Raw genomic sequence first — 24,154 nt, 5'->3', positions numbered from 1 at the left:
TGGGAAGGTGCATGGGACAGGTTTTACACCGGGGGCTGTTACAAGGGTAGGAGCCAGAGGGTAGGGAAGGTGGTTTGGGGATTTCATAGGGATGAACTAAGAGGTTACGAAGGTTAGGTGGATGGCGGAAAGACACTCTTGGTGGAGTGGGGAGGATTTCATGAAGGATGGATCTCATTTCAGGGCAGGCAACCTATTCATGGGTCGCTTAGAAGAAGCCTTCTTGGTTACCCAGGCCTGCCAACCTAAAGTTTGGTACAGATTTAATGATGACATCTTCATGATCTAGACTCACAGTGAAGAAGAACTCCAGAATTTCCTCTCCAACCTCAACTCCTTTGGTTCCGTCAGATTCACCTGGTCCTACTCCAAATCCCATGCCACTTTCCTTGACGTTAACCTCCATCTGTCCAATGGCCAGCTTCACACATCCGTCCACATCAAACCCACCAACAAGCAACAGTACCTCCATTATGACAGCTGCCACCCATTCCACATCAAACGGTCCCTTCCCTACGGCCTAGATCTTCGTAGCAAACGAATCTGCTCCAGTCCGGAATCCCTGAACCATTATACCAACAATCTGAAAACAGCTTTCGCATCCCGCAACTACCCTCCCGACCTGGTACAGAAGCAAATAACCAGAGCCACTTCCTCCTCCCCTCAAGCCCAGAACCTCCCACAGAAGAACCACAAAAGTGCCCCACTTGTGACAGGATACTTTCCGGGACTGGATCAGACTCTGAATGTGGCTCTCCGGCAGGGATACGACTTCGTCAAATCCTGCCCTGAAATGAGATCCATCCTTCATGAAATCCTCCCCACTCCACCAAGAGTGTCTTTCCGCCGTCCACCTAAAGTTCGTAACCTCTTAGTTCATCCCTATGAAATCCCCAAACCACCTTCCCTACCCTCTGGCTCCTACCCTTGTAACCGCCCCCGGTGTAAAACATGTCCCATGCACCCTCCCACCCTCACCTACTCCAATCCTGTAACCCGGAAGGTGTACACGATCAAAGGTAGAGCCACGTGTGAAAGCACCCACGTGATTTACCAACTGACCTGCCTGCACTGTGAAGCTTTCTATGTGGGAATGACCAGCAACAAACTGTCCATTCACATGAATGGACACAGGCAGACAGTGTTTGTTGATAATGAGGATCACCCTGTGGCTAAACATGCCTTGGTGCACGGCCAGGACAACTTGGCACAGTGTTACACCGTCCGGGTTATCTGGATACTTCCCACTAATACCAACCTGTCAGAACTCCGGAGATGGGAACTTGCCCTTCAGTATATCCTCTCTTTTCGTTATCCGCCAGGCCTCAACCTCCGCTAATTTCAAGTTGCCGCCGCTCATACCTCACCTGTCTTTCAACATCATCTTTGCCACTGTACTTCTGCCTCGACTGACATCTCTGCCGCAACTCTTTGCCTTTACAAATGTCTGCTTGTGTCTGTGTATGTGCGGTTGGATATGGGTGTGTGTGCGAGTGTATACCTGTCCTGTTTTCCCCCTAAGGTAAGTCGTTCCGTTCCCAGGATTGGAATGAGTCCTTACCCTCTCCCTTAAAACCCACATCCTTTCATCTTTCCCTCTCCTTCCCTCTTTCCTGACGAAGCAACTGTGGGTTGCGAAAGCTTGAATTTTGTGTGTATGTTTGTGTTTGTTTGTGTGTCTATCGACCTGCCAGCGCTTTCGTTTGGTAAGTCACATCATCTCGACGTAATGTTTCTTTTATTGTTGTTGTTGAAGATAGGTGAAATGCTACAGAGGCAGTGGTACTGTACAGAGAGTGATATCCTGGCAAGAACCCGCCTTCCCAATAAATGTTTTCTCGTCTCGTTGCGACACTTCAGGAAATGGGAAGTTTCAGCCCACAACAATGCAATCGTCGGCACTCGCACAGATGAAGCTGCCAGGGTTGCCATTTTTGCTTCTGTTGCTATGAATCCACATGTTAACCCATGACAGTTTGAACACTAGATTGGCATTCCTAAAACCAGTGTACATTGTATTCTTACACGTCACTGGTTCTATCCTTACCATTTACACCTTCATCAAGAATTGCATGGGAATTATTTCCAGAATCGTGTACAGCTCTGTCAGTGGCCACAGAAGCAAATCCTTGCCAACCCGAACTTCTTCTCCAATGTTCTATTTAACGATGAATGTTCCCTCTCAAACAAAGGACAGTTAAATACAAGGAACATGCATTATTGGTCCAGCGACAACCCACGGTGGCTTAGACAGGTGGAACATCAGCGTCAGTGGAGAGTTAATGTCTGGTGTGGGATGCTTGGTACTACAATTATTGGCCCTTATTTCGTCCATGGCAGTCTAAATGGCACAGCATATGCCAACTTCCTCAGACGAATTATTCCTCCTCTTCTGGATGAAGTGCCGCTAAGAACCAGAATGTTTGTGTGGTATCAACACGTTGAATGTCCAGCAGATAGTGCCTTGCGTACACATCGTGTTCTGAACCAAAGGTATTCTGCCAGATGGACTGATCGAGGAGGAACAGTTACTTGGCCTGCTAGGTCTCCTGATTTAAATCCTCTGGACTTTTTTTTCTTTGGGGGTGCATTAAAGACGTTGTCTATCATGATATTCCAACAGCTCCAGAGGACATGCAGGAATGTATCATGCTTCCTTGTAATTCTCTTCAGCAGGCAACACTGGAAGCAGTAAATAATTCTTTCACTCAATGAGTGCACCAGTGTATTGGTGTTGAGGGTCAGCACTCTGAGCACCTTTGAATGTTCGACTCCTGGGCAATGGTACAGGAGAGTCAGTCAATTTTGTGTTATGTTTTTACTTGGTTTTCATTTGTTATCTGACAACTCCAGCAAGTGGACGAGTTTGTGATCCCGGGCTCAAAGTCAATGCTGTGTTATGTAATTAATAACGTTGTGTTTCAGTGAATGAATGGTACACTGTGATACATTTTGGAATAGGTCTTTAGGCGAGGAAATGAATTATCAAATAAAAAAAATACAGGGTGCTATTTAAAAAAGTCATATCGCTGTTCATATCTTTGTAAAAAAACAAAGCTACAATGAAGGCAATCATGCTGATTGATGTCCCCAGACAGCTAAAGAACATTTGCTTGATTTTGTAATTTGCATCTGGACAAACAGTTATTTAGGGTGGTCAACAGGAGTGGTTGCCGGTTGCATGTAAACGGTTTCTAGCATGCAGCCTCGGGGATACCATTTGATTATCAGTTGTGCTAGGCACAGGGAGCTAGACAGAGTTCCTTGATAACAACTTTTTGTATGATTAGGCCCGGGATACGAAACAGTAAATGAACAAGCCAATATCAGGGTAACAATGCTAAAAAACACACAGGAGGAACATTATGAACAGATTTAAAAAGCAATCAGTTTTGATGAAAAACAGGACTATTTTAAACATATTTCTTCAGTTCTGAGAGTGACATTTTCCCATGAAATGAACTATGGTAGACTTAAGCAGCAGACAAGAGACTGATAACATTTAGGATTAAAGTAACCTGTGCCAGGGAAAGAGACCTCCAGCATTTTCAGAGGACAAGTTGTAACCATGTATAGCAAGTAACAGTGTTAGTGTAGACAAGTCTCTATATTTATGCTGCACTGGTAACTGTTGCTCTATGATAGATATCAGTTTGTCCATGCAAATGGCTTACAATATGAGATGAACAGCAGCCATTTCATTTACCAGAGAAGCAACAGATTTTTTAATAGTATTGCTGTATTAAACAGAGGCTGAGAAAGCACAAATAGTTTGTAAAGATTTACAAATAGTTAATACTTATTAATCTATATGTTGAATAATTTCACATGCCTAAAGGTTTCCTTCATAATAGGATACACTGAAAAAGGTGGACAGTAATGAATGAGCGATCACACCAGGTTACTGTTTGTTGTACATCATAAGTAAAATGACCATTAAAAATGTAAGTGTAAAAAAATTTGCTTTCGTGTCGATTGGGTTTACGCGCTTGGTACATTATTCAGTAACCTAGGACTTTTTCTGTTGTGTATTTTTGAAGTTACATATACACTGGTCGGCATGCAACTTAAGGATGAAAGCAATTTTGCATAATGTGTCACTGCCAAATAACATAGCTCAATGAAACTTGGGCCATACAAAGAAAGAACTACTACAGTATAGAGTACAGGATGTAATTGAAAGAAATATACAATGAGACAAACAGAAATAACTCTTTTACTCAAAGACAATAATTACTTTGGAGTCACCATGATTTATGATCGTCCCCTGTACATTACAAAAGGCAGAACATAGTTCTTAATAGGGTGTGTGATGATCACAAACGCAATGCATGCTTTGCAGTGTGCTCCCATTTGGCTAAGAGGTTGGTAAGGGGTTCGTGTGGTAGGGCGTTCCATTCCTCCAACTTCTGGATGGTCATTGGTGCACATGAATGTGCTTCAAAATGTCTCCATAAGGCGCTCCACATGTGGTCAGTGGGCTTTACATTAGGGGAAAATCAGTGACGAGTCAATTTGCCGAATATCGTTTCATTTCAAGAGCCCTCTACCTGCGCTGTTAGATGTGGTTGTGCAGTGTCGTCCATAAAAATGAAGTCTGGACCGAATGCACCCTTGAAAAGACACTCGTCGGAAGGATTACAATGTCATGACCACTAAGTGTACAGTGTTCAAAGATTTGGAGGTCTGTATGCTCATGCAACATTACGCCACCCCACACCATAACACCTTGACCATCAAAACAATCATATCCACCACTGTTCCTGGCTGCGTTACCTGGTCCAGATTCACTACTCAAACTGAATCTGCTCTCATCTGAGAAGAGCATATGATCCCATTACTCATTGGTCCAGTCCTTGTGCTCTTGGCACCATCGCAAATGGTGCCGCCAACGTGTCAGTGAAACATATCATACTAGGCTAGTTGTCGGGCAGAGAGACCACTCTTGTGCTGCCACTTTGGTGCATGAGATTCCATGCCCAGCAGTCTTCTTAAACTTGGTTGCAATTGCACCAGATGTTTCAAGTGGGTTACTCTTTGCTGTTACACAACGTAGAAGTCATCTGCTGCTGTAGTTTACCACGTTTGACCACCTCCTCTCCTTTGGGCATCAGTGCCTGTGGTTTGGAATGCTCCATATGCATGTGAAACAATGCTGTGAGCAATACCAAACACCTGGGCTACATTTGCCACACATTTTTCTTCTTCTAGTTTCCTGATTATTGTCCCCCTGAAGTCATCCAAATGTTGTAATGAAGACCACCACCACAACTCACCGTAACTGTTGCTGACTGACGCACACAGTGCCTTTTTGCCATTACTGTGACTTCCTTATTTTGTAGGGCCAGCCCCATGTGGCAATATAGTCACACTGTCCTCGTGTCATGTGGTGTTCAGCTTTCTGTGGACAACTGGGAGACATCTGGCAACATGCTCCTGCAATTTCACTTGTTTCCACTGAGTTCTTAATAAGTAAAGATACTCCACCTATATCTCATCGTTAAATTTTGCAGAGCAGTGTGGTATTAGGTACAAAATTTATCAAATTGTCTGGGCCAATACTGAGTAGAAGTATCTACAAATTGGAATCAATAGGGAATAATAGTGCCTAAAAAGGTGACACTTTAATTGTAATAAAATGCAAATTCTGAAAATCTAATCCTGCCATGAAAAGGGGAGAGAGGTTTCTTTCCCTAGAATGTACCTTCAGTAATGCTGTTGTGCTGAATTCAATGAAAGTAATTAACGAATTGCTCTGTTCATATAAATACCCTTATTTTCCAACAAACTGTCACATTTCAAGAGATGAGTACTTTCTGTTGAGTAGGCTGCAGCAGCACACAACAATCAGTCGAATAGTGATATTATCATACAACAGTATAATCAAAGTGTATATTAGTAATGTGCAGAATAAGAGTGTTTGTAAAAACTGCTATATTTTAGTGTCACAGTACAATATAGTAGATTTTATGTTCCATAAAGTATGGCCATCTGTGATCAGAAAGTTTCCATTGGAAGGCCATACAATCCCAAATCGATATGCCAATGAGGCAAAATCGCCATAAGTGTTGAAGCAATCATCATCCTGACACACTGTCTTGAAGGTAGCCATTTTGTGAAACATATAGTCCTGCTGCATGAAGAAGTCTGTTACTGCCTGTTGCACATCCTTGTCTTACAGGAATCATTGATCCTTAAGGCCCTTTTTAAGGGAAGGCATGTAATCTCTTGGAGAGAGATCAGAACTGTAGGGTGGGTACTCAAGTATCTCCCATTTGAGTTTTCATAACTTCTACGTTATGACATTTTTGATATGGGGACATGCATATATGAAGCAGCAGCACCCAATCCACATTGCTGGTTTTCGACAAACCTGCTGCCCCATATACATTCTTCATTCTCTGATGAATGTCATCTGGTGTTTGTCCTTCAACAGCCAAGAAAAGAATAAGAGCACATCGGTCCTGTTTGGACGCATTTGGTAATAATGTTGCCGTAATTCATGTTTGTGCATTTATCGCACATATGTCAAAAAGACATTAATGCCACACTAATCCCTTGTCTACACATTGTTGCTTGTATACCCACATCAGAGTCACGCTAAGTTGTATATACATTGCAGCAGTGCCCTCAAACAGGAACTTTTTAGTAGCCCCTTGTACCTCAGATGTACATCAGAGACAGACAGAGAGAGGGGGGGGGGGGGGGGAGAGAGAGAGAGAGAGAGAGAGAGAGAGAGAGAGAGAGAGAGAGAGAGAGAGAGAATTGTGAATATGTCAGTTTGGGTACTGCATTGTGCTTATATTAGTAAGGAGTGAGTTTCCTAATGAAGTGGGTCAGGGCTGCGAAGCCCTCTTCCAGTTGTGTGTGTCACGATAGGCTTGACTCCCACCTGGGGCATGGCATGCCTGTAGGTGGTTTGGGAGCCAGATGTGACATTCTTCTGGATATTTGACCTGTTTGTATCACTGCTATTGTACTTTGGTAATCCACACAGTGTCATTTCCATGTTTCTGTTCATCATTTCCTTTGTGAAAGTCATCAAAACCTTCATTTCCTGACAACATTGATCTGCCGACATGTATTTTGCTTCAGTAGTAGAGTGCAACCACTGCTTCTTGTAGCACTAAGTGATTAAGACATTATTCTAAAGAAATATCCAAGGTGAAACACCAAAAAATTGCACCGCATATATTGCGGAAATGGAAAGTGCTATTGATGTGCAGTTTCACAGAAAGGGTTGGTAGCCAGGAGCTCATATAGTTAGCCAATAAACAGATTGTCATACTTGAAAGTGTATTTTTTGTGCGACCATATCTTTTTAAAATGGGCCAATGCCTATTGACATTAACAAACTAAAAGTAGGGTAAATTAGAATGTCAGAGGTGTTTGGTGCAGGGCTCCAGTGTGAGTCATTTACGAGATACTGTATTTTGAAAAGTACCAACACCAACTCTTGTACAATACCTATAGCACCCACTAAAAAACATCACAAATGCTTACATTACTTCTGTGGATTCTGACCAGTAATGAGACAGTGGTCCATCAAAAGTTGTGTTCAAAATGACCACCGGCAGTGGCATTACACGCTTCCAGTCTGTTACCGAACGACTGCTGAGATGTCCAAGCAGTCTGCTGTAATACATCATTGCATATCATTGGGTGTAGTTGGTATGTCCTTGTGGACAGCATCTTTCAGCTTTCTCTACAGAAAAAGGTATACAGGCATCAAATGTGGGTAACAGGCTAGCCAATGCACAAGTCCTCTGCATGAAGTCCAACAATTTGGAAAAAATTCGTGAAGTCATATTGTAGTACTTTGTGCACTGTAGGCTGGATAGCCGCATGTTGGTACTCATGGGTTCCTCCTAGTCTTGTGGGAGATAGTTCGTTAGGAAACTGCAATACGTGTGCACGTTCAGTTTTCAAACTATCAAAAATGGGCCCATGAGCAGATTGGTCACTATCTCGTACCGCATGTTCACGCTCCATGGATGCTAACATTCCTCCTGACAAAGTCAAACGGGGTTGTCAGCAGGCCAGTAGTGCATATTTCGGCAATTCTTCTGGCCATGATTGGTCAATGTGGCTTCATCACTAAATAAGATGCAGAAGACATGAGGAGTATCCTGTCTTAATGCCCATATAGCTGAGGTAACACAATTTTCACAATTGTTTCCATGGAGCTCTTGATGGAGGTAGATGGAACCTATGTCAATGGAGAATGCATTGAACACTTGCGTGACACGTGCCATTTCTTTGTGTGATTGCAGGATGCTAACATGCGGATCAGCTGCAACAGCAGCAAGAACATTAATGTCCCCCTCTTCTTTTGTTACATTGTCTAGGTGTTACACTACCACTTTCATATAACTGGTGGAAGAGGTTGGTAAATAATTGCTGAGGTGGTTGATGGCTATTGTAATATCTTGCAGCATTTACAGTACAAGAATGAACTGCATTCTTTCTACACTCTTCATAGACCATGAGGATGTCAGGTTTTTCTATATTGGTAACTACCATTGTCCATTCGCCACCAACTGCTTGGACTCTTTCGCACTGACTGGCATTCAGGGAACACACAATCACACTGTAAGCAAACATAACATCATCTTACCTAGCAACTACACAGGTTGTATGACACAAACAAATGTCAATGTAGACACTTATCAAAATATGACATCTCTTAAACGACTCGCGTAAAATCCTGCAAGAAACTCCACTGATGTTCTAATTTAACCTACTTCTATGTTGTTAGTGTGACTAGGCATTGTTCCATTTCAAAAGAGTGTATGTTTGCACAGAAAATACACCTCCTAAATATTATTACAATATGTTTATAGGCTAACAATACAAACCCCTGACTACCAATCCAGTCTGTGAAAACTGCGCATCAGTAGCACTTCCCATTTCTGCAGTTTTTGTAATGCAAGTTTTATGTGATTTATCTCGTATATCCTGTAGCATTTTTTCTGTCTTTCTTGTCATTTCTGAAATCCACATCACAGCCATCCACTCCCTGTCATTGAATTCAAATTTCTTACACCTCTCTTCAGATTTTGGATGTCTGTGTGATTTGGTTTACCCATTGATCTGCTTTCATAATTCACAGCATATGCTAGGTCCTGTCTTGCTTTACATGTTAAATACAATAACTACCCATCATTTCACAATATGGAAAGTCTGTCTTTGCTGCACTGATTTCTTCCTGGAGTTGAAATTGGAGTGGTTACCGTTTTTGACTTTTCCATTCTGTACCATTTTACCACTTCTTTAGCAGATTTTTCTTGGTATATGCTTTTGTTATTTTTATTTCACTTCCAAGAGACAAGCGTTACTTCTATCTAGTGCAGTGTCAAAATTTTTCTTGTGTTTTTGCAGGAGATTTTTCATTTGACAGATGTATTCTCCAAATTTCATCCCATTGCCTGCCTATACAGAGAGATACATGTGTTTCTGAGTATCTGATTTGGGACCACATTGGTCAGATTTCAGTTTCGATTGAGTTTCTCATTCTTAGGAAAATTGTTCAGTTTCTTACTCCATTGCAATGGAGCTTGTTTCCATCCATACAATGCCTTTATGAGCAGGAAATTTTCACGATTCCTTTGTATCTCCCCGAAACTTCCATGAAAATATGGTCCTTCAGATTACCATTCAGAAAGGTTGTTTCTACCTCGAATGTCATTATCAAATCTTTTTGTGCAGCAAGTGCAAATAGGAGTCTTCGGGAATTAGTTTGTCCAACAGAACTAAAAATATCTTTAAAATACACTTTAGTTTAATCCTGTTGACACACTCTTGCAACTAGTTTAACTTTGTACTTTCCTTATCTTATCCTTTTTCTTGAAAATCCATTTTTCTGTAATTATTTCTTTTCCACGAGCAGTTTCTGTGTCAACTACAGTCCATGTTTCATTTTAGTTCATTGATTCTCCCGCTTCATTTGTAGCCTTCATCTAATTCTCCTTGTCTTCACCTTCAGTCCATTTTGTGTATGTGAACATGACATAATCATTATATTTCGTTGGCAAATTTATTGGACGTCTTGGTTTCTGATAAGTTTTTTTTATCTTCTTCTGGAGTTCTTCTTCTTCTTCAAAAAATTTGGTTTTCTCTAGTTAGAGCTATTTTTGCTCCTCCTCCTCCTCTGGTTTCCTCTTCTTTGTCTACATATTGATGAGTAAGCCCAACATCTCTTGCTTCAGAAAATTTTCCAGTCTTAGGATTCCATATGGCATAGCCATCAAGAACACCTCTTACACTTACTTTTTTTAAAAAAATACTCATGTTGTTCTGTGGACCCCACAGATCCAAAAGTAGCCAATACTGACAAATTTTATCTACTTCCAGGGCACTTTTGAAGTGGACTCTCATAAACTGCTGTAGTAGTACTTCTGTTCATGAGATAAACTGCACTCTAAAGGCCGCATAGCCCCACATTTTGTTTCCAACTTTTGAGTCGAAAAATGTGGCACTTACTTTGCTCATGATAGTAAGCTTTATTGTGTCTGCCTTACCATTCAGCTGAGGAGATTACTTAATTGCATAGTCAATCGATACACCTTTCTTTCTACACCATTCCTCCCCTGTCACATCGTATTTTTCTCTGCCTTCAGACTGAAATGAGCTTCCCTGTTTACTCATCATTAAATGGCCAAATGGCAGACTTCGTCAAACTCGAATTAATATTATATGGCTTCTAAACTGATCTGACACCACAGAACTATTACATATTGTACAATAAATCCACAGGATTGTAACTAACTGTTCTTAAAATCACTATTTGAATGGTGCCTGATGAAATTTAGCTTTCAGGTACTATCACAGGCTATTCACCAAGAAAGTAAATGAAAACAGATCTCGAGAAGTTGGTGATTGCATGAGAAGGTCTATTGTTTAGCATTGAATAGGTTAATGCATGCTCATGATAACCTCGGAGCTTGCAGCCTAGGTTCAACAATAATTAACCATGAGAGTTGCCCTCATGTGGCGAAAAAGAGAAGCAGTGTACTAGACCAGGTGTGGTCAACTGCTAGATTTCCCAGTAGCAGTGGGAGAACAGTTGTGGATGTGTATAGGTTCTTATGACTAGTAGTGTCTGTTTCCTCCCTGTGCATTACAGAAGTGGAAAATTGACACTTAAAAATGATGATAACATTTGAGAAAGAGCACTTCTGCCAGTGCATATTTGAAGCAGTTCAATATTCAAAGTAAATTGTGTCTGCTGAGGTCCTGGGTGTAATTTATATTGGGCTCAAATGGTGTTCTCCCATACGTACCTTGCTGCTGTATCCCCTCTGTAAACCATCTTTGTCAGAACACAGCATCATTACGGGATTTGTTCTGCTGTATGGGATTGTGTATTTACTAGATCCAGATTTACATTTGTGTGGAATTTCTTGAAAGCCAAATTCTGAAATCCTCCCTATATGTAAAATACTATATTATAAAAATTTAATGTTCATTCATATTAACTTACAATTTGTAACAGAATGTCCTTGTTTTGAAATATGGATTCTAATATGTGTGTGTGTGTGTGTGTGTGTGTGTGTGTGTGTGTGTGTGTCAGTGGAGGCCTTTGGTTATGGTTAAAGCACTGTGCTATCAAAGATTAATTAATACAGTGTGACTGTATTTACTTTTTACAGCCCGTATTTTTAAACAGAACTCTGAGTTACATGAAACAGCGCATGTCCCGCACCAACAAAAGCAGAAAAAATTTCAGTGTTGACAACTTAATGGATATGGTAGTGAAGAGGAATAAGGAAAGCATACAGCCTGAAGTGATGCGCGGTTATATGACGCTGACGTTTCTTGGCTTTTATGATAAGAAAGGTAAAAAGGAAAAATAAATGTAATTATTAATAACAAAACAATGTTATCCTTAGTAGAATATGACTTCATTAATTTAGTAATTCTAAAATCAAAACCATCATTTATGTTGTTCTTTTATTCTTTAGTTGAAGCTCATCATGAACCAGTTAAGGTTGAAACACTTTTGTTGAAAATTTGTCACAAGAAGCGGAAAGATGTTTCCTCACCTTTCATGCAGGTACATAGCAATTTCTCTAATTTTGCTGTAATTTAGCCGTAGTTAGGATGACTCATCTTCAAACCACATCTTGAACTGAAATGTAAAGTAAACAGTTTCAACATAATAAGAGAGCTGCATTTGCTTGCATCTCAATTAACTGTTGATGAAATCATATTAAACATAATTTAATTTGAAAGCCAGCATCTTGTAGTGTTCACTGTGTTCAGTGGTATTATTTTCAGGTTTCAGAATAGTGGAAAACCTTGACTTGATTTAAATTAATTACATTAGAAATAAACTGACCAGTACATATTTACCCTGCTCAACATAGACTGTATTACAAAATCGACCATGTCAAATTTTATACTCAAATTAATTTGTTAAATACAGCCTCTGTTTTCCTATTATTATTATTTTATTTATTTATTTTTTTGCTTTTTTCTGTCACCTTCTCTTGAACAATATCAGTTGTATTAGGTGCTGTGTTACTGGATTTTAAGTACCATTATATGTTAAGCAAATATAGAGTGATAGTTATGTGACTTACTGAATTTCCATTGTTTGAAGGAAAGGGGTACAGTATTTTTGTATCGGTTTCTCTTGAATTGTCGAGAATTTAATTTGGAGAAAGGTTGATTGGTTAAGAAATGGTTTTAACTTCCAGCTGAGATACTTTGTCATTTGCAGAAGGGGGACAGTAATTTTCTTTTTGTTGTTTTTGTATAATTCCAGAACACCTGACACACACACATGGAATGACGTCAACGAATACAGCATTGGTATTTTTCTTTGTTTCATAGGTTTCTGTTGGAACTAGTGAGGTGGCAATAAATCCATCAGAAGAGCAGCCACCACCAAAAGCTCCAACTGTCTCCATACCAACAGAATCTTTCAGCCTATCCAATGGCCATTTAGTCAAATCCTACATGCTGCTGCTTAGGGTCAGCTGTAATAGTGTTGGTGCTCAAGTAAATGACACTGATGTCTGTAAGTATTGTTACCATTATTTTGGTTCATTATTGTTACCATTATTTTGGTTCATTGATTTTGTGCAGTTTTGGGTGCACGTTTGGAGTAATTAACTATTATATACTTGAAGAATTTAGGTGATTGCTTGTTTTAACAAACAACATGATGTATCTTCATGCACGACATAAAAATGATGAAATTGTGTTCATTAATAAGCAGTCAGTTATCTGTCAACTGTTAAAGGTTTCACCTGGAGCAAAGAATTAACTAGGCTTCAAGGGTCACTGGTTAATTGGGAAGGGTATAAAGCTTAAAATAGGAATGAAATTAATTATAATTGGTAAAATAATTTAATTATAATTGGTAAAATAATTTAATTGCCATCAAGACTAGCAGCACTAGGTAGCTCTTAGTTGTACACTCCTTATAAAATCTAACAAGCCAATCATCTTTAATGACCTTCATGTTGACAGGCCTTTAAACTCTGACATTTTATCATTTTAATCAGTGCGAGGCAATGGATTAAGCTCTCACATTGATACCAATGATTATGGGATAGGATAGTTACAGGTTGTTGGGAAACTGAGATAAAAGAAAAGCACTGGTTAAGTGAAAACTATGGATATTTGGAGCGAAAGAAAGTGAGAATCTTCAGTTGATATATATGTCACTTAACAGCCGAAACAGTCACCAGATCCCAGTTGCAAATTACCTGTTTTAACAGCTTACAGGGGCAACAAAATATTGGTTTTTCATTATTTCATATAATTATTCACCAGTGATGATCTACCATCATTATCTGCTGATTAAGGGATATATTCTTACATTAAAGGTTTAACATGATAGCTCAAGTATGAATGTTAGAAACCATGTAATGCATTGATGCAACTTAACTCGCAGCACATAAATTACCCAGACTATATTCATTCAGTATTTGTGAATGAGAACACTTAGTGACTTACATAATTTCAAGCATTTCGAAATTTTTTCCTTACTAATATTACCAAAAAATGAAACTAAGAAATTTTATCGCTTACTACATTATTGCTGTTCATGTATAAAACTTCAGCATGCTTGATGTTTTAGATTATTACTTCTTTACTATTAACTCTATTTGCTACGCATTTTGCAGACAGTATCAACATATATCACTAAAGATACCTACGGAAATATATCATTGTGTGATGTGTAGTTTAGGAGAAAAAGTACCTTTCCAGAAAGTTATAAATTGACCTCATTACTGGATTTATGAGGGAGTTCTCATATAGTTCTGGCCTACAATTACTGAATTAAAAAATATTATATTGTTCAATTGCAATTAAAGACTTTACTTTTGTAGCTAACTTCTGCTATGATCTAGCCTAAAGTGATTTGATACTATGTACTGTTTACCAAAAAGATCTTACATGAACAGATAGTGAAACAATTTTTGGGTTCACCAATTTTGGTTTTTGCTTCTTCATTCCCTACAGGCACCTCGCAACTCTTTTGCAAGTTCATGCTAGGCTACCACGGAACCCCAGCCTTTTGCATAACTTCCTTTCCATGCTGCAGGGTTATACATCTGTTATCCCTTTCCCCCTCCACCTCTCCATCGGATGGTTTGGCACAGATCCTACTTGGACCAGGTTTATGATTGGGACTTGAGTTTCCACTTCCTGGGTTCTCTATAATGTTTCATTAAATAAACACATTGTCCCCATTGTTGGACTTGACCTGCCACCAATCTTCAAAATTCTGGCTCTCAGCAGTACTAATTAGGGTGCTTTCATCTCTGCTGTCCCCTTGGCTCTCTGCCGCATGGAGATATTGATTAAGCAGTCCAGAATACAACTACAGCCAGTCTTTCAGTAGCTGATTTGACAATCCAGTTTCTCGGGCCCGCCCTGATGGAAGACAGTACCTTGGTGCTCATCAGATATCGCAGAAGCCATTAGAAATCGTAGACGGACTCTCCAGTGCCATAAGCGGCACCCATTGATGGAGCACCTCATTGCCTTTAAATGGGTCCATACCCTGGTCTGCCACCTAATAAAGTGACTGAAACAAAAGTGCTGGGAATTGTATGTTTCAACCAGTGCACCACATACCTTCCCTTTGCAGGTATGGGCAAAAATCAGACGTCTTTACGGATACCAGACTCCTGCAGATCTACCTGGTGTTACCTTGAGTGGTACTGTCTACACTGACCCAGACACTGTTGTCAAACATTTTGCTCTGCCTTTTTTGTCCTAAAACAATGGGCGGAGCAAAAGCAATTATCCTCTGCTATATGCCACCTGGAGCCATATAATCGTCCATTCATTGAGTGGGAATCCGTGTGTCGTAGCCCACAGCCCAGATACAATACCAGGACTGGACCACATCCACAATCAAATGATCAAGTACCTGTCAGTGGTTTGACAAAATCGCATCCTTGCATCTGTAACTGCATCTGCTGTGAGGACTAATTCCCATCACAGTATTGAAACGGGGTAAGCACCCTCTGGAGATGGACAGTTATAAGTCTCAACAATGTTCTCTGTACATTGCTTGAACACATTGCGAGCAGGTGGCTGTGTTGGCTCCTTGAGTCTTGGGGTCTTCGGGCTACCAGGAGTCCACCATCCAAACAGCTTTTGCCTAATGTCAACATCTTACAGCCATCTTTTTTTTACCTTTAAAAGGCTCATTACACCACATGGCAACACCATATCCTTGCTACCTTACGCGAGTGGGGCCTCTGGGGTCTGCTCCCGATTTTTATCCGCAACTTCCTGTCACACTATACATTCTGGGTTCAAGTTAGTGCTTCCCTCAGTAACCCCATGTCCAAGAGAATAGGGTCCCGCAGGGCTCTGTATTGAGTGTCCCTCTGTTTCTAGTAGCCATCAATGGTCTAGTAGGAGTTTTGGGGTGCTCAGTATCATACTACTTGTATGCTGATGACTTGTGCCTCTACTATTGTTTCTCTAGTGTGGGTGTCGCTGAACATCGACTGCAAAACACCATATGAAAGGTGCAGGCATAGGCTCTCACCCGTAGTTTTTTCATCGCCAAGACTCACATCATGCACTTCTGTTGACGTCATAACACTCACCCACATCCGAACCTTGCGTCAAGGACCGACTGCTCATTGTGGCAGAGACTTACTGCTTTTTAGAACTAGTCTTCTATTCTCGGTTGATGTGGATTACCCATCTTCACGAGCTTAAGCGAAAGTGCTGGCTGCGCCTGAGCACTCTTTGCTGCCTCAGTAACACCAGCTGGGGTGCACATTGCTTTACCCTTCTGCAGCTTTGTAAATCCCTGATCAAGTTTTGTCTTGATTATGGGAATCTGGCATATGTTTTGGCATAGCCCTCAGCATTGTTGATACTGGATTCAATACAGGGTTCGGCTTGTAACAGAAGCCATTCGAACCAGCACTCTAAACAGGTTACTGATGGAGGCTTGTACCCATCCATTGCCAGTCAAGCGCCAACAACAGCTTATCAGTTATGCCACACATGTTCACAGCTCCCATGAGCATCCTAACTACCATCTCCTCTTTCCTAACACGGAAATCCTTTTCCCACAACAGCAGCCCATATCAGAGATTATGATCGCAATCTACATCTGGTCCCTCCTCTCTGAACTGCAGTTGTTTCCTCTTCCACCTCAACTCCAGGTCCACTCAATTACACCTCTGTAGTGCATCCCTCAGCCACAGCTTTATCTTGATCTCTCACCTGGTCCAAAAGACTCTATCCCTCGCAAGGCCCTCCACCACCAATCTTCCTCCAGCCTTGGCGCATCCCAGGGTTCAGAAGTAGTCTATACTGGAGGCTAGATGGTTTCTGGTTGTATGGACTTTGCTTATACTCACACGGGACATACTGAACTGTGCTCCTTGCTGGACGGCTGTAGTGTTGCCCGGCAGAGTTGGTAGCATCTCTTGTGATCTTCAGCATATTCATTCCTGCACCAGTGGATCCTTTGTCATCTGCAGCGACTCCTTGAGCAGTTAGCTAGGTCTCGTTGCCATCCCTTGATCATTGCTATTCAGGAGTCCCTGTATGCCTGCGAGCAATGTGGACCTTCTTGGCATCCCGGGGAATGAACTCGCTGATAGCTGGGATAAACTGGCTACCAGTAACCCAACTCTTAAGGTGGGTATTATGCCATCAAGTTTTAGGAATCTGGAATACGGAATGGCTCACTTTGACTTCACCAAACTAACTAAGAGTGATAAAGGAGACTACAAATCTGTCGAGGTCCTCCATGCAGGTCTCTTGCAAGGACTCTTTTGTCCTTTGCAGGCTTCCCATCATCCGTTCTTGACTGACACATTGTCATCTCCTGTATCGCAAGGACCGGCCCCATTGTCGTTATGGTTCGCGTTTGACGGTGGTCCACATTTTGCTCGACTGTCCCAACGTAGCCACCCTGCGGCGGACTATTAATCTCCCCACCTCATTATCCCTGGTATTAGGAGCTGATGTCTCAGTGGTTGACTTAGGCCTACTGAGAGGTTGGCAGAAAACTCCGTTGCCTTCTCTGCCCAGACCGGGCTGTGGCTGTCTGGGCTTCATGGTCCAAGCCGGTCCTCACCCTCACCCCTACTTGTTTTACCCCTTCTTGTGTGGTGCATTAGACTTGTTCATCTTTTGTCGCTCTGTGCTGCTTTTGTGATGTCCTTGTTGCCAGTCTTTCCTTGGCAATTTATGAGTAGGGTAACTCTGGTAAGTGGTGATGGCTGGGGTTGAATGTCCCATCATTACGCCCTGCTTTTGGAGCTCCCAACTACTCCCTATATGGGGCATCTTGCCTGCCTTTCTTCCTCTGTCTCCCATTCCTCTTTTTGTTTCTTATCTCGCCTTTGTTGGTCTTACGTAGACCTGAGGGTTTCCTTCCGATGGGTTTTGCGCAGTAGGCTATCCCTGATCTACTGTCATGCAGACCTGTCTGTCTGAGGATAAAGGTACTGATGACCTAGTAATTTGCTCCCTATAATCTTCCAGCCAGCCAGCCATCCAGTCTTTGGGTGAATAATCCGAAACTAATAAAACCAACATAATTAGGATTTTATGTCTTCAGACATAATTGTTTTACGTGCTTAACATTGAATATTTAACACAGTAACTCATTTGTAAAGTAATCACATATTTGAAACCATTTTATACGTGGGACTTTAATTCTTTAAAAACTTGGGCATGGGAGATTACTTGTAAGAAAGAACACTAAGTGTCACTTGATGTTACTTGCTCAGAGGTTTGTAACCACACTAATATTTCCCTGTGTTTCAGTTATGCCTCTGCCTTCTCATCCTTGTTTTCTGTCTTCTCTCCTCCATTATTTGTATACATTCCTTTCCTCAACCCCAGTATTTGTTCTTCCATTCCTCACTCCCTTCTTCACTGAATCCTTTGAAAGTCATCACTTAAGAGAAGGCATTGGTAGCTAGTTTCTGTTAGCTGACACCACATACACAGTTAAACCATATACATATACACAGCTGAAACAAGTATGCAGTGACCATAGTCAAATGGCTCTGAGCACTATGGGACTTAACTTCTGAGGTCATCAGTCCCCTAGAACTTAGAACTACTTAAATCTAAGTAAATCACACACATCCATGCCCAAGGCAGGATTCGAACCTGCGACCGTAGCGGTCGTGCGGTTCCAGACTGTAGCCCCTAGAACCGCTCAGCCACTCCGGCCGGCTGACCATAGTCATCACTCATCTGTGGCCAACATTTATTGCTTATTTTAAGCAAGAAAAACCTGATTGTTCTATTAGATTCCCTGTTCTATTACATTCCTTTTACTGAATAAGTTTCTGAAACTTTTATTAATAGCTGAATAGCCACTATGTATTCTTGTGTGGGAGAGATTCTTCCTTAAGTCTCAGTTATTACAATTTTCACATTATGTAAGTAATTTATTGATCCATGGCCTGGCTACTAAACAGTATGTATTGTTATTGTATAGTTCAAACTGTGTACAGAGTTTGTGTATTTTTTTTAAAACACAGTTTTCATTTGCTTTCGGTACATTGTTGCACAGTGTGATTAACAGCTGGTCAGTTTTTGTTTGTGTTATTTTAAAACCTAATTTTTTTTGTTTTTTTTTTTTTTTAGTGGAACCCGCACAGAAACGACGCAAATCTTCTGGTCCAGCCAAAGCTCAAGGCCAAAATCAACCAGAAGAAGTCAAACTGTATGGAGCTGAGCTAGTAGTTTATGACAAACATAATCGCTGTCTTCTCACAGATGGTGACTATGAACTTATACTACAGGAAGTTCAAGCTAGTGTAAGGCAGTCACCTAAGAAGCATTCCTCCTGGGAGGCAATTGGAGAAGTAAAAGAGGTGAATATAATCTTACAAAACAAATGTGGCTTTTCAAAGTAAATACATGTATCAAAAAAGAGAAAGCATAATATGGCGTAATGCATATGAATTTCATTTCCTCACCCTCTTTTAATAAAAAAGTACAACAAGAGGCACAATTCCTTGCCACTTGAAGTGAAGGGACAGTTGGCTAAAATTCTTCATCGAAGATAAAAAAAATTGAGAAAATGACTAAACACTGTCACTTAAACTTTTTGTGGCAAGGGGATTATGTCTAGTAAGAAATATCTGATGCAGTGTTGTAATGCTATTTTGAATCAGATTGAGCTGGATCTAGGAGACACCTCATGAATAAATGCAGTGAAGGAGTTCAGAGTCCTTCAGTATAGTTCATATAAATGGAAAGCAGAATGCAAAATAAACACCTTTTCGTCTCTTTGATAATGTACACTTTGCACCCCGTTTATATATAGAGTTAGTATTGAAGTATGTAATCAGTCTTATTTCTAGCAGGCACTATCAGAGTACTAATGTTGGTTAGCAAGTTTAATAGGTATGCATATATATGAGAGAGAGAGAGAGAGAGAGAGAGAGAGAGAGAGAGAGAGAGAGAGAGAGAGAGAGGGACCAGCATAGGGAAATCCAAATTGTTATGTATGAAAAAATATACCTAAAAACAAAGATGATGTGACTTACCAAACGAAAGCGCTGGCACGTCGATAGACACACAAACAAACACAAACATACACACAAAATTCAAGCTTTCGCAACAAACTGTTGCCTCATCAGGAAAGAGGGAAGGAGAGGGAAAGACGAAAGGATGTGGGTTTTAAGGGAGAGGGTAAGGAGTCATTCCAATCCCGGGAGCGGAAAGACTTACCTTAGGGGGGAAAAAAGGACAGGTATACACTCGCACACATACTCGTATCCATCCGCACATACACAGACACAAGCAGACATTTGTAAAGGCCTGACAGGTGAGGTATGAGTGGCGGCAACTTGAAATTAGCGGAGATTGAGGCCTGGTGGATAACGGGAAGAGAGGATATATTGAAGAGCAAGTTCCCATCTCCGGAGCTCGGATAGGTTGGTGTTAGTGGGAAGTATCCAGATAACTCGGACGGTGTAACACTGTGCCAAGTTGTGCTGGCCGTGCACCAAGGCATGTTTAGCCACAGGGTGATCCTCATTACCAACAAACACTGTCTGCCTTGCTGGTCATTCCCTCATAGAATGCGTCACAGTGTAGGCAGGTCAGTTGGTAAATCACGTGGGTGCTTTCACACGTGGCTCTGCTTTTGATTGTGTACACCTTCCGGGTTACAGGACTGGAGTAGGTGGTGGTGGGAGGGTGCATGGGACAGGTATTACACCGGGGGCGGTTACAAGGGTAGGAGCCAGAGGGTAGGGAAGGTGGTTTGGGGATTTCATAGGGATGAACTAAGAGGTTACGAAGGTTAGGTGGACGGCGGAAAGACACTCTTGGTGGAGTTGGGAGGATTTCATGAAGGATGGATCTCATTTCAGTGCAGGATTTGAGGAAGTCGTATCCATGAAAATGGACATAAAGATGATTGTGTACCTTGTTCTTGAGGAAGGCTCTACATGGATCGTTATATATTGTGTAAGAGATATAACCAATTTATCCAAGCTGTGCAAGTAACATCACATTTTGACAACAAAAAGATTTAAGAGTTTAGGTTGAGGTAGTCAATCTATGGAGAAACTTTAAAATACAACAATATTTTCTGGAGATATGATGCACTGATAGCAAGAGGTAAAAGGGAAGACAAAGGATGGGGAAAATAACAACCGAAAGTGTTTGCTTATGAAATTCTAAGGTTTACTGCTGGATCTAATTAGTGACAGACCATGCTACTTTGGTGAAAAACCATTCCACCATCAAGTGGTGCTGATGGAATGATGTGTCTTCTGTGTGCTGGTGATATTTATACACCTACTGGTCCAGAGTTCAGCCCCCACCAGTCCAACATTGCCGTCCCAACATTATGCTGAATGGTGGTTGGGCAGGTTTTCACGATTGGGATGGGGAGGGAGGAGTCTGTTGCCTTCCGCTTGCCACCAACTGTCCCTGTCGCATTTCTATATTTACACCTTCATCTGAACTTGTCCCATTGTTATTAGGGTTTCTTCCCGTTCCATTCACATACGGAGTGCTGGAAGAATGATTGTTCAAATGCCTGTCTGTGTGCAGTAATTATTCTAATCTTATCCTCATGATCCCTATGGGAATGGTACATAGGGGCTTGTGGTATACTCCTACAGTCATCATTTAAAGCCAGTTCTTGAAATTTTGTCAGTAGACTTTCTCTGGATAGTTTACGTCTGCCAGTCCAGTTCATTCTGTATCACAGTGACACAGAGACACAGCAAAACTTTTTTTGCAGCCAGTATCATATGTGAAAGCTTAGCTTTTCTTGTAGCTACATTGTATATATATTAAATTAAACCACCAAATTTTCTTATTTCTGTGTTTGGGCTGCTTAACTGTGATGGTGCTTGGTTGACTAAATTACATGTCCTGTGCTCTGAATATCTGTTGTCATTGGCTGTTGAGATCGCGTGGCATAAGCTATGACTAGTTGACAATCTCGATTTCAGTGCTTCGGAAGATGCCGTACTGTATTTGGTGGAATTTGTATTTATACTTTTGTAATAGGAAAATATGCAGTGTACATTTTGCTCCACATCAAAGATCGTTCCCAAATTCTTATTTTTCTCTGTTTCATTTCCTACAGTGCCAGGAAATTCTACGCCAGTGTATAGAACCTTTACTACCATTCAAAGAATTGAGATTCTGCTGCTCTGAGGGAAAGTATATTGCAACTTATCACAAAAAGTATATTTTCACCTGGTAAAAAGTGTATTTTTAACTGGCAAATCCATAAAAAATCCCACAATTTTTTCTTTCTTTTCTGCATATACACCCTCTACTGGGTACATATCTATCCATTGTATGGTCAACTATTCTTTTAAACTTAAGCCATAGTTCCTCTACATGCTCTTGCTGTGTGTTGAAAGCTTCAAGTTCCTAATTGAGGTATGCCACTATTGATTTTTTATCTAGTTTACTGAACACATATATCTTGCTGCTTGTCTTAGTTGTCCTTTGTGCTTTGGTAGTCATTGTTGCCACAACTGCATCATGCTGACTGATACCAGTTTCAGTGTGGACATCCTCAAACAGGTCAGGTCTATTTGTTGCCATAAAGCCCGGTCCAGACACAACGATCTGTCTGCGCAGACGTCTGTACATGCAAAAGATCACTGCAAATGTTGTGTGTTCACACGACACAACCCCAATCTACTACTCGCCCACCATCTGTAGGTATAGAAAAGAAATATCAGTAGCAAGCAACTACGCTCCCCGTAAACGTCAAAAACTTAATTCAGTTATTTTGAAACATAGAAATGGAGGAAGTTCTGTTGTGGTCTGTGTTCGCAACTTGTGTTGCAAAAAACATCCAGACCAACCGCAGGAAACAGAGAAAGCGGTCAAAATGGTGTAGACAGTGGCTGCTAAAGCGAAAGCAGTTTTCTCACGTAAATTTACTGCGAGAGTTGCAGGGCGAACCTAACGACTGGCGAAATTATTTGCGGATGGATGTCGGAAATTATAATTCTCTCTTAAAGCTTGTAACCCCTCATATTATGAGAAAAAATACTTGTATAGAGAAGGGCAATTTCTCCTCATGAACGGCTGGCAGTAACATTAAGATTCCTAGCAACTGGAAGGAGCTACAGGGATTTGGAATTTTCAACTGCAATGTCGAAACAAGAGTTGAGTGAAATAATACCCGCAATTTTTCAATTAGAGCATTGTATGCTGCTGTCTTTTTGTCTCTGTCACTATATTCTTTACTTTAATCTTCCACAAACATGGGTGGTTTCTATATATTTCAATGAATTCACTTACAAACTCTCGAGAACACTGATGAGTATCAGCCGTTTTAATGCCCTGTGCGCACAAATACAAACACTAGACTGAGCAAACAGCTGTTTCGTGCCAGATTTGCGGCGATCTCCTGTCCACACGCTCCAACTTGTCTGCGCAGATGTAGTTTGAACCCACAGATTTGAGAGGTTTCGCTCAAACCTCCAACTCCAACTTCCAGGTTTGCACACACCTCAGGTTGGTGCAAATCTTCTGTCCACACGTAACGATCTGTCCGCGTAGATGTGATGTGCGCAGACAGATCGTTGCGTGTGGACGGGCCCTTAGATCCAATATTTATCTATCATGATTGGGATTCCAAACTATCTGTTAAATATAGTTATTAGAGAAGGCATTTAGTAATTGTTCACAGGATGTCTTATCTCACCTACCCCAATAAAACTGTAATTTTCCCAATTGATTGTGGGATAATTTAAGTCTACACCAATGATTACAGTATGCTTGGGAAACTAAGGTCCGAGTGAACTGAAGTTTTCTCTTAAGCTTCCAGTTTCTGTAGATGAGTCTGGGGGGTGATAGAGGGATCCAATTATCATTTTATGTCCACCCCTGATACTGAGTCTTGCCCAAACAATCTCACATGCAGCATCAGTTTCTATCTGGGTGCATTTGAGTTTCTGGTCTACTGCGGCAAACACACCATGTCCATTTGCCTGTCCTTTCTATATGCTTTCTGTACCTAGTATTATGTGAGCTTCACTGCTTTTCAGTAGTGCTTCAAACTCTGGCACTTGGTTGTGAAAGTTGTGGATATTAACAATTAGGATTCTAATACTCTCTCCTGTGGGAGATAATTCTTTCGATCTTACACTGATACTTCTGGTTTTCCAACAGCTATCGTTACCTTTATTGGATGGAG

The 24,154-nt window shown here is 41.0% G+C and overlaps 1 protein-coding gene across 1 annotated transcript in view; it reads left to right on the top strand.

Moving 5' to 3' along the window:
• Positions 1-24,154, top strand: part of LOC124788062 (polycomb protein suz12-B) — a 309,764-nt gene that overhangs the window by 246,742 nt on the left and 38,868 nt on the right. Inside the window, exons 3-6 of the mRNA XM_047255152.1 lie at positions 11,652-11,838; positions 11,964-12,055; positions 12,838-13,024; positions 19,108-19,337. Of these exons, the coding sequence (XP_047111108.1) occupies positions 11,652-11,838; positions 11,964-12,055; positions 12,838-13,024; positions 19,108-19,337 (696 nt within the window). The remainder of the gene's footprint in view (positions 1-11,651; positions 11,839-11,963; positions 12,056-12,837; positions 13,025-19,107; positions 19,338-24,154) is intronic.

Source organism: Schistocerca piceifrons, chromosome 3 (assembly GCF_021461385.2).
Source record: "Schistocerca piceifrons isolate TAMUIC-IGC-003096 chromosome 3, iqSchPice1.1, whole genome shotgun sequence".
In the NCBI taxonomy this organism is placed as follows: domain Eukaryota; kingdom Metazoa; phylum Arthropoda; class Insecta; order Orthoptera; family Acrididae; genus Schistocerca; species Schistocerca piceifrons.
The sequence above is the reverse complement of the archived record's forward strand: the minus strand, read 5'-3'. Positions and strand labels throughout refer to the sequence as shown.